The 12,018-nt window shown below is 38.3% G+C and overlaps 1 protein-coding gene and 1 pseudogene across 1 annotated transcript; both read left to right on the forward strand.

Moving 5' to 3' along the window:
* Positions 1-562: 562 nt before the first annotated feature.
* LOC9315262 lies at positions 563-3,642 on the forward strand (annotated as a pseudogene).
* Positions 3,643-9,286: 5,644 nt separating this feature from the next.
* On the forward strand, positions 9,287-10,365 carry LOC110229273. Its single transcript, XM_021029036.1, has 6 exons — positions 9,287-9,604; positions 9,682-9,762; positions 9,830-9,877; positions 9,972-10,055; positions 10,130-10,278; positions 10,359-10,365. Exons 1-6 carry the CDS (start codon positions 9,287-9,289, stop codon positions 10,363-10,365), a joined length of 687 nt encoding a protein of 228 aa, XP_020884695.1.
* The last annotated feature ends 1,653 nt before the right edge of the window (positions 10,366-12,018 follow it).

Here is a 12,018-nt window from a genome sequence, read left to right on the forward strand (position 1 = left end):
GGATATTGAACTAAATAACATATCATCGTTAATTGCATAAAAGTTACACAGTAAAATATTAGAATTAAAAATGGTACTCTTCTTTGGGGTTAAAATACATCACTTGTAACTATTTCTGTTTCAATTTTCATGTTGTTATTTCGTTCCACTTCAATAAATCAAAAACTTGCCACTAATTTAATAACCCATAGAGGAATGAATGTTGTAAGCACGTTGTTATTATGGTGACCAATTATCCCAGTCGTTTATGTTCTGCCAATAATCTTTTCATAATCATAAGTCAAAAGTCAACGCAAAACCTTAATCCTTGACTTAAAAATGAACAAGAAATATATCAGACAGGCGATATCTGTTCTCTATGTCATAAAATCCTCAAAAAATGGAGAGTCTCTAAGAACTTTTGCTAGCTCTGATCATTGTGGCTTTTGCCACTACTTCACATCTAATTCAAGCTCAGCCTGATCCAAAAGGTACACACTCTTTTAAACACTTTCCTCCTTACAAGTCTTGAAATCTGCATTTTCTTTTTTTCTTCTACTCGACATGATCTTTATCTCACCTCTTACCAGAATTCATCAACTTAGATTGCGGTTTACACCCCGCGGTATCTCCTTATACCGAACCATTAACAACATTAACATACATATCCGATGCCAACTTCACTCAAGGTGGTCAAAGTGGTAGAGTCCAAAAGATTTGGGAAGAAGCTTATAAGCCATTCACAGTTCTAAGATATTTTCCAGACGGAATACGAAACTGCTATAACTTAAGGGTCACTCCATCCAAAAAGTATCTTATCAAAGCTCTCTTTCTCTACGGAAACTACGACGGGCTTAACAATGGCCCGATATTTGATCTATATCTAGGTCCTAACATATGGACAACGGTCGATTTGAAAAGCTCATTACTTTCTCAAACGGAAGAGATCATACACATCACAAAGTCAAGCTCTTTGGAGATTTGTCTTGTTAAAACAGGGAAGACTACACCAATCATCTCAGCCTTGGAACTAAGACCTTTGAGAGATGACACTTACATCACTCAAAATGGTTCCTTAAAGCTCTTAAAACGCTACTACGCTAGCAATTTTTTCGGTCCTTCGATTCGGTAATTTAACTTTGCTTACTTTCCAAGAAACAGAGTTTTGTTAATAAAAATAAAGGTTTGATCATTGTTTTTTATTGTTCAGGTATCCTTTAGATATATATGATCGTGAGTGGAAGCCAATAAGTCTTTCGTTTGGCTTGACTTTCATAAACACTAGTCTCAATGTAAATTCCTCTACTCCTTATCAGCTACCACAAGAACTAATCTCAAAGGCAATCACTAACAAAAATGTGACTGAGAAGTTATCTTTCGACTGGTATGTCGATAACCGCGAAGATCAAGCTCTCATCTACCTACATTTTGCTGAGATTCAAACACTTAAAGGCAATGACACAAGAGAGTTTGACATTATATGGAAAGGAAACGATGGAAACATTACCATTTCAGCTTATCGCCCTTCGAAGTTTCAGCTAGAGACTTTATACAACACATCGCCTATGAAATGTAAGTTTATGCAATGTACAGTGGAGCTGGTTATGACTAAGAGCTCAACGCTCCCACCAATGATCAATGCTATGGAAGCTTACCAGATTATTGAGTTCCCGGATGCAGAAACTAATCCAGAGGATGGTTAGTCAATCTTCACTAGTATTGAATTTTTGCGATATTTACCTATGTTTCTGTATTCTAATTTTGGTTTTATTGTCAGTCGTTGTGGTCCAGAATGTTCGAGCTACTTACGAATTGAGTAAAATCGACTGGCAAGGAGATCCGTGTGTTCCTCGATTGTTCAAATGGGAGGGAATAAATTGCAGCAACACAAATGCTTCTATTCCACCAAGAATCATATCCTTGTAAGAATATTTAATTACAGATTTAATTAAAAAAAAAAAAACTAGTGTTTAATATCTTAAAATGTGTGTTCTGTTTTTATAACCAGAGACTTATCATCAAGTGGACTAAAGGGGGTCATAGCACAGATCTTAGACTTAGAGAGCTCAAATACAAGAACTGTGAGACAACAATATCCTCAAAACTGCATTTATTGTTTTTATACCTCGTATATTAATCTTCTTGGTTATCGTAATCGACTAATAGGGACTTATCGAATAACAATCTAACTGGAGGGGTGCCTGAATTTCTAGCCAACATGGAATCATTGTTGATCATGTGAGTTTATTTCATGGCAAACAATAAGTGATCATACTTTCTTGCACCAGATTTATGGATGATGTGTATATACCATAATGTTCTTCTCTGTTTTGACAGAAACTTAGGTTGGAATAGCTTAACCGGTCCGATTCCTCTAGCCCTTCGCAATAGAGAAAAGAAAGGACTAAAATTGGTGTAAGTTTCTCATTAACAGTTTCTTGTCCCTGATGATTTTGCGTATTCAATAACATTCTTGTTATTTAGTGTTCAAGGAAACCCAAATCTATGTCTCTCTGACTCATGCAAGAACAAGAAAGTCCTAGTGCCGGTTTTTGCATCCCTTGCTTCAATGGCGGCTCTTATCGCCTTGTTGGGTCTCATTTTTGTTTTGAGAAAGAAAAAGCCCTTATCAAAAGGTATATAGATATATCAATCAAGATGCACACAAAGGCTTAATACTCTGTTAAGTTTCATGGTATATAATAATGGCATTGCTTATATGATTTTTCCATATACAGTTGCTACACGCGAGTTACCAAGAAAGTCATCTATCTTTGCCAAAAAGAAAAAGTTCACTTATTTGGAAGTCGTTGAGCTAACGGATAACTTCAAAAGAGTTCTTGGAGAAGGAGGATTTGGAGTTGTCTACCACGGTTCTTTGAGTGATACCGAACCAGTAGCGGTTAAAGTTCTTTCCGAGTCATCAGTTCAAGGCTATAAAGAATTTAAGGCAGAGGTATGTTCAGGTTTTTGTACTTGTTCAATCGAAAATAACTTGTTTTATGTGTAATTGAGAGTTTTATATATATGAAATTGACCAAAAAAGGTGGAGCTTCTATTAAGAGTTCATCACATAAACTTGGTAAGCCTTGTTGGTTACTGTGATGAAGGAGGTCATTTGGCACTCATCTATGAGTACATGGCTAATGGAGACCTTAAACAACATTTATCAGGTAATTAAACATTAATAGTTGATGTCTTTATTTGTCTTTGAATCAATCATTTTGATATCTTTTAACTGTAACGATTTAATTAGCATTTTCATTTACAGGAGAATGCTCTGGACCTACTTTGAAATGGGCTAGTAGACTAAAAATTGCTATTGAGGCGGCACAAGGTTAATTCTTGCTAACTTTATAATATTGCAAAATCATTATGAAGTACTTAAACTTCATATACTTACCCATTCCTTTTTGGCCTACCAACTATACAATAATCGCTCAACATAGAGATGATTTTTTGTCCATAGGTTTAGAGTGTTTGCATGTTGGGTGTGAGCCGCCAATGGTTCATAGAGATGTCAAAAGTACGAATATACTATTAGACTATCGTTTCGAAGCCAAACTCGCGGATTTTGGACTCTCAAGATCATTTTCTGTCGGAGCTGAAACTCAAGTGGCAACAGTTGTTGCAGGAACTCCCGTATATCTTGATCCTGAGTAAGTTTTCTAACTCATAGACCATGATATGTTGTATTTTTATCGGTTTTGAGTCTTTGTTTTCTTTCTTACATCATATGTTTTATCGAGTCAAAGTGTGTTTTTAGAGTCTTTTAGTCGTTTATCGAGTCTCTACAGGTTTTAGGTTGCTTCGGAGGAAAACGAGCTGTTTTGGGATATAAACACACTTTTGGAGATGCAGTTTCGTTTAGAAGTGTCAGACGTTTTGCCTCAGATGGAATACTTCCCACCGTTAGATCTTTCTGCATTTTTGACACAAGTTATATGAAGATGTTAGCTTGAGTTTACAAGTGGTTTGAAGGAAATCTAACGGTGCATTCAAGAGTTATACCCGAAGTAGTGAAGACAGGTCATTCTGCCGAGAATTTGAAGCAGTTGCTGAGTTGGAGACCAGAAGATCCAGATCGATCGATCCACTTGTGGATCGATCGATCCCATTCTCTGATGGACGAGAAGCAGTTTCCAGTGACTCGGGATCGATCGATCCACCCACCGGATCGATCGATCCCTTCCCCAGACGTACTTTTGGCCCAGAATTGACCCGATTCACTCCAGATCCGACCCGGCTCGTTTCCTATTGTTTTAAAACCCTATGCTCGACTCTTTACACATTATCTTTGATATTTTTGAGTTCTAAACTTTGTTCTTTGGTTTGTAAACAACTTTGGGCAAAGGAATCCATCCTCTTGACACTTGGAGAAGATTTCTAAACCCTATTCCTTTTCTATTTTATTGAATCATGTTTTCTTTCATATCTATTTGCCTTTTCTCTTTCTCTATGTGTGAGTAGTTCTCCAATTGGGTTTTAGGGTTCCAATTAGGAGATTCAATGGATTAATGGATTGATTGTGTTAGAAATTCTCATTCTCTAGGTTCTTTGATTCACATGTTCTTAATGCTAGAATAGGATTGATCACCCTGTTGTAGATTCTAGGTTTTTCTATGCATCAAAAGTGTTCGATAGAATGCCTGAAAGAATGTGGATTGAGCAATGTATTTCTAGCCAACGAAAGTTGACGTTATGACGCATTGTGAACTTAATGAACTTGTTTGGTAATGCGAATTTGACTAGGAAATTGCATGCGAAAGTTTAGTAATCGAATAGTCAAATTTAGTGATTAATGTCTTGAAAGAGAATTGGTTTAAATGTGTTCATATTCGAGAACGGTTCTTAATTACTGAATTCCTGGTTTCATGTTTCCATTATTCGTTGATATCTGAAATACCCTAACGCCCAATGTCTTTAAATCTTGAAGTTAAATCGTCTATTTTAATTGCATTTTTATTTACAATTCCGAAAACCCAAAACAAAACAATCTTTTAGCTTTAGGTAAGAACGAGTCTCGGAAATCTTTAGTGTACCATTGGTTCTTGTGGATCGACCCCGTATATACTACCTTGCGGTTAAGTGTATCGGGTAATTACTCGAGCAATCAGACCACTAATGTAAAACTTCAATTTGTTTTTCCTTCATTAAGTCCCATAAAATTAACTTTTTTTTGTAGATATTACCTAACAAATTGGTTAAACGGGAAGAGCGATGTCTATAGTTTTGGCATAGTACTCATCGAAATAATCACAAACCGATCAGTGATTGAGCTAACCCGATCGAGAAAAAGCTCATATAGCAGAGGAGACATTGAAAAAATCGTCGACCTAAACCTTAATGGAGATTACGACTCAAACACAATCTGGAGAATTCTTGAACTAGCCATGTCATGCGTAAGCCACTCTTCATCAGATAGACCAACCATGTCCAAAGTAGTTAATATACTTAAAGAGTGCTTGATCTCTGAGAAATCAAGAACAGGACAAATTCATCAAGATGATGATGACTCAAAGAACTCAGACTTGACTATAAATTTCGGAACCGAAGTAACCCCTCTTGCACGCTAGTCTCTTACAAGAATCTCATCTTTAAAATATTTTTTTTTTATTATTATTTTATGTAAATTATAGACTGCTTGTTCTTGTTATGAGAATTCATTTTCTTGTTTTTCTTTATTCCAAATTTGAACGGATAAAACAAAACTCTACAAGGAAACTTTTTTTTTTCCTCTTTTACATCATCATTAGAAATATTTGATTTACATTTTCTATAACATATTCGATTACGATAAACAACTTCCACGAATAACGATTTTATCTACAATATATGCAATTACGATGAACAGCTTCCATAAACAACGATTTCATGGTGCACTCAGAGCCGTGCCAAGAAATTTTGATACTATAGGCAGAAAAATATGGTTTAATACATCAATAATATATAATTTAATTTTTTAATTTTTTTTTAAATAAATCTACAAATATTAAGAAAAACTTATAAAAATTCACAGTTCCAACAAAAGTATTCATCACACAATGAGAACAAATATATACTATAAAACAAAAATTATAAAAACTAGGTTGATCATAATATGTAGTCTAGCAATTTGTATTTGGTGTTGCAAAACAAAATATAATTTTGGTAATAGTAAAATTTAATATAATTATGCTGATATACAAAAAGTAGTCTAATATATATAAATAATTAATAAAGTTGGATAAAGATGATTAACAAACAAGAGGTTGGTAAAGAAGTGAGAAAAAAAAAAGAATTAATGAGATATATAGAAAACAAAACTAGCGGATACAAAAAAGAAAGATTAACAACACTAAATTATCCCCTTAAAAGTATTAAAATTCCTTGTATTTAGGAATTTTATATATTACAACTTATACTACTTTCCTTTATTATTTGTATTAATCTCTCATAACTTTATTAATTCAATAATACGTATATGATAACTAACCACTATTAACAAATTTAGCTTCCTAAATTTTCTACCAAAATTTGCTGACGTAGGCGAATGTTTCCAAATTATCTAAGTAGGCACGGCTATGGGTGCACTTCTCCTCGAAACACTCGAATCCAAAAAAAACTGTTCTGAATATACGACATCTAGTAGACATGTTTTCCTGACTCCGCAACATATGAGTCCACAATGAAAGGTTCTATCTGTAGTACTCTGAAACTATCGATAAATTTTACACCGACAATCTGTGAAAAATTGTGTTATCTAGGATTCGCGGAATTCGAATCCCAAACCTTGATGTATAAACCTTTAAACAATTAACCAATTGACCAAGTGCTTCCGCTTTTCGCTTATTGTCAAATCCATTAGTCACGTACGTGGCACATAAACTATATATATTTAAATTAATAAAAAACAAGAAAAAATTACAAGATCTACCACATTTTCCCAATTTGTTTCAAGATCTACCACATTCTTCTCCATCTTTCAACTCATACCACATTTTTCTGTGAATTGTCAATTTTGCCCTCACAGTTGATGGCAGTTTTCCCGCCTGCGCCTGGCAACGAGTTGACATTCGCACCTTCTCGTTTCCCTATTAACCCTCGAGACCCGTGCAAAATTACACCCCACAAACTTCTCTCCCCTGCGAGAAGTGTAACCGCTTTCGTCTCTCATTCACTTTCCCTTTCTCTTTCTTCTCCTTCTCCTCTCATCGGAAGTTAGTTACGGTAAACCATTTTCGGCAGATTCTTTGAATGTAACTGACACTCGATTTTGTCCCTCATACTTGATTAATCACAAGTTAGTTTGTAGTCATCTAATTATTGGTTCGTAGTCATCTAATTTGATTTAATCGTTTCGTCCCCAATTTCTAGGGTTTCTGTCCATCTGCATGCTCCTTTTCCACTGTTCGATTTTCAAAGAAATTCTTAATTTTTTCTCCTGTTTTCTCTCCTCCGCCGCAGATGAAGTCCTCCTCGAGTAAATTGAAACAAAAGTCTCCGCTTGGCAGTTCCAGGCGCACGGTTTCCTTTGAAGACGACGGCGACCCTTTTGTCTCCGCCAAGTCAACCGCGACCCACTCAAATTCTCCATATCAGCCGCGACCGGAGACCCCGGTAGTAAACAGGGACAAACTTCCGAAAATGCTCTACGCCACTGACTGCTATCCTCCTCTCGGACGTATTAATGCTTATTCAAAGCCGGAGTATCTGCTCGATCTCGTCGAAATCCTAGAAGGGACGAAAGAGTTAAATTATCTCCGCGCCTCATGCTTTGGCCCGCTGTTTTAGCTCCCTGTCCGCAAATGTTCGTTTTCCGGCAAATTAGTACATCAGATGTTGTGTAGAGGCGTCTACACAAGGAAAAAACACGAGCTATGGTTTATTTTTGCCGGTCAGCCATTCCGTTTTTCGTTAAGAGAATTTGCCATTCTCACTGGTCTGGATTGTCGGCCGTATTCTTCACCGGCAGATGTATTGAAGTCGCAGAGAGAATGTACCAAAAAATATCCGTACTGGAATATTCTCATAGGCGAGGACCACCCGGGTGTCCTCATCAAGGACATTGTTGACTGGCTGAGGAAAGACAAGATGAAGCCCAAGAAAGAGAAGATGGATGACTGGAGAAGGCTTCGTCTCGCTCTTATCGTGATCGTTGAAGGGGTATTGCTTTGCAGTTCCCAACCTGTGAGAGCTTCTCTTCAAGTTGTCGAAATGGTTCAGCATTTGGAGTCGTTTGAAGCGTTTCCATGGGGACGAGAATCATTCCTTCTGACAATGCGAATGGTTAAGGTCAGTCACAAGGTTAACAGTCTCTCTGCCCTAATTGCGAAGTTCAACCAGTCTCACTCTTCAACCCATGGGTTCCCTCTTGTCTTCCAACTGCTGATGTTAAAGGCCATCCCAGTTTTTGAGAGATACCTTCTTCAACCTGATGATACGCAGACTATCATTGATGGGTCAATCACTACTTTGCCTCCGTTGAAGACTTTTCACAATTCCAACATAATGGAAACAGAGCTAATTCCTGGGGTAATTATTATTTTTGTCCTTCTCGTGAACATTATTATTTTTTTATCCTAGTACCCAAGTGTTTACTAATTAATTATTGAATTCAATGTAGTTAAGTATTGCCCCGCTGTTGTCTAATGATGATCCCCCACACCCATCGATCAACGATTGGCCTGATGAAGTCTCTGACCCAGCGGTTGACTATATGGAAAGCCTTATTGGTGGCGGATACAAGTTCTGCCAAGCTGACTGGATTGGTGGGTGTCGTACTTGGCCAAAGATAGTCGTTGATGAGAACCCCAAAGAACCCAATGTTCGCAAGACCAAGAAGGTACCTGTGAGGCGTCCAAATAGAAACTCTGACATGCCTGAGTTTCCCCAGTGTGGTCCATCTGGTTCATCAAAAGGTAAAGGGAAGGTCGATGAAGACTTTTGTCCCCCAGCAGGGACTGAAGGTAAAGATGTTCTCCATGCTCTGATCATGGAAGAAGTTAATTCGAAGTTCCGTGACATGAAAGAGGAATTGAAGGTTGAATTGATGGGTGAAGTTTGTCGGATGTATGGAGTAGAGAAGTCTTTATTGAAAGACGAACTCTTAGACGAGATTATTTGCAATCTGCGCCATGGTGGGAAGTTTCCAACAACCCCCCCTCCGGAAGCTGCTTCACCAGGTAAAAACAAACCATCTGAGGGACAAACCTATGGTCCCCCTAATAATGCAAATGTAAACAAGGAGTCCGGGGGACACACAGATGTCCCATTAACAAACGCTGTTACTGAAGGACAAACGCATGGTCCCCCAGAAAATATAAATATGAACAAGGTCCCTAGTGGGGAGACCTCTGATTCCCCCCATGTCCAGATAGACCCTCCCGCCCCAAGTTCTCCTCAATCGCCGTCTAAGGGGAAAAGTAATTCTCAACTTTTGGAGGAGTTTCAGCGGCAAGCCTGGTCTGAGTACGGAGGAGTGTCTGATGTTTTACAAAACCTCAACCAGTCTTATGCATCTCCCTCTGGTCCTGCTCAGTCTGGTCCGTTTGGACCTTCTCCTGGTCTTGTTGCTTCTGGTCCTTCTACTATTCATCCATCTCCTTCTGGTCCTTCTTCCTCGAAGTTCTCTATTGATCACAACGTAAGTTTCCTTGTTGCTTCTGGTCCTTCTCTATTGTTTTGACGTTGAATAACCTCTGTTTCTTACATATTATTCAGCCAAAAGACTTCCAAACTCCATTGCCAACCATTAGTGAGGACAACGCAGAGGAATCCGAGGACGAAGAAGTTGCAGATGAGGTTTGTATATTACATTTTTTTTTTGTCTACCTCTTTCTGGAAATGGTTCCTAAACCATTTTACACAGGTCCTGGTTGGAAAGTCTGTTAAAGAGAATTTTCCTGAAGATCACAACGTAAGTTTAACTAAAGTCATTATTTGTTTTCTTATGTGGTGGAGTTTTTTGTTTTTTCTAATCCTTTTTTACTTTTAATTCTCTTTACTTTTAGCCCAACGACTTCCAAACGCCTCATCAAGATGTAGAGGAGATCAGTTCGGCTGATGAATCAGAGGACGATCAAGATACAGAGCAGGTTTGTCTCTGTTTCAACGTGGATACTTGTGTCTTTCCATGGATATGATCCTCTCTTCTAATCAACTATAACAGGTTGCTGGTGGAAATTCTTTTGGTGTGTCTGAGGACGTGGGATTTGTTGGTGAGGAGAGAAGGGAAGCTATAGAGAATAAGTCTGTTGGTGTGTCTGAGCACGTTGATGTTGTTGAGTGCGAGGATAGAAGAGAAGAAGTAATTGAAAAGTCTGTTGATGTCTCCGGGGACGATGTTGAGACTGAGGTTTTAGAGGATAAGTCTGTTTCTGGGGACCATGAACCCAAAGAGGGTGACGAGAGTAGTGGTGATAGTGAAGGAAGGTCTGAAGACGAGGATCACCAAGATGAAGTTATGGACGAGGTATAATACTTATTTCTGTAATAACTAAAACGCAAATTCTAATTTCTTGTCCCTAACCTGTCGTGCCCATTCATCTAGGCAAACAAAGCATGGCCGCCAGAGCTTTTTAAATCCTCAAGAGGTGCTGATGAACAACTGGTTGACGATCAAGAGGTATCTCATAAATTTTCAGCATTTTAAATGTGGTTCTGTTTGTCCCTTTCCCTAAAATACCTTTTTTTATAGGGGAATGCTACTGGTGGTGTGGCAATTTCAGAAAAAAGTCCCTCTGGGAAAAAGAGAAAATCTTTTTCTCTTGGCGGGGATTCTTCTAAGCCGATCCTCCCTCCCAAAAGGGCAAGGAATAAACCCCACCGTTTCCGTGACCCTATTCCAGTCCAGGGACAAGAATCCACAGGGACCAATAGTGTTTCCCAATCAACTGATGAGGTTTTGCACCCGTTTGTCCTAGTAAATGATGATCTTCGGAAACATTTCTTGTCCACTCTCAAATCTTATCGCCAGAGGTAATTCAGTTTCTTATTGAATTCATTACTTACTTCTTTTTCCCCAACCATTAAATTACTATTTTCCATTAATGGTCAGGGAGTTCGTCCTAGATGCACATGTTGTCCCCAAATTATTTTTTAAGGATATGCTTACTCCTCACCATTCTGTCCACCAAGAGGTACGTTGTAAACCAATGATACCTGCATTTTATAAGATCATGTCCCTTAAATTAATTATTGTCCTCTATACAATCCAGCACATCGATGCCATGCTAAGCCTGTTGGCTCGGAGGTTTGGGGATACTTTGGTCCATAGTAGGTCTGCCATACTTGATTCATGGTTTTCGCTTACCCTTAGCGAACTCTATTCTCGTTTCAAGAAGTCCAAAAGTAAATCTGAATGGCCGTGGAACAGTAAGATATGGGACTACGTCAGGGGTATAGTCCCTGGCCGATTCACGAGACAGGCTTGGTTTTCTGATGTCGACACTCTGTACGCGCCTTTACATCTGTCTGGGGGCCACTGGGCTGCGCTTGTCATAGATCTGAAAGAGGGTACCATAGGTGTTCTTGACCCTAACGTGGCTGCCAAAACCGACAAACAGATGGGCGTGCTCATGAAACCTCTCGTTGTGTTGCTTCCTTTTATCATCAAATCACTTGTCCCCCAAGATGTTCTCTGCAATCATCAAGTTCCCCCTGAGTTCGCCTTTGATCATCTCCCTGAAATCTTTCAAAGCGAACATGAAGACGACAGTGGCCCGCTTGCTATGAAGTACATTGAGCTTCATTTCCAAAACATTAGTCACGACAGCATAACTGAAGAACTTGTGGAGAATATCAGGATGAGATTTGCTGTCGACATCTTCGAGGAGTTTGTTCAGCCTCTCCGGCTGTGATGCCACTTTCAATATTTCTGCTTAAGAACTTATGTCTTTTTGTAATAATTATTTACTCTTCTTTGTTTTCTTCTTGGATGCTACTTGGATGCTTAGGAACTAAATATTTTTAAACTGCTATCTATTTAGGAACTACTTGGATATTTAGGTTGTCCTCCGCAAACAGAGATCCTGTCTCCTAAAATATTCTATATTATGT

This window comes from Arabidopsis lyrata (assembly GCF_000004255.2).
Source record: "Arabidopsis lyrata subsp. lyrata unplaced genomic scaffold ARALYscaffold_4, whole genome shotgun sequence".
NCBI classification, from domain to species: Eukaryota; Viridiplantae; Streptophyta; class Magnoliopsida; order Brassicales; family Brassicaceae; genus Arabidopsis; species Arabidopsis lyrata.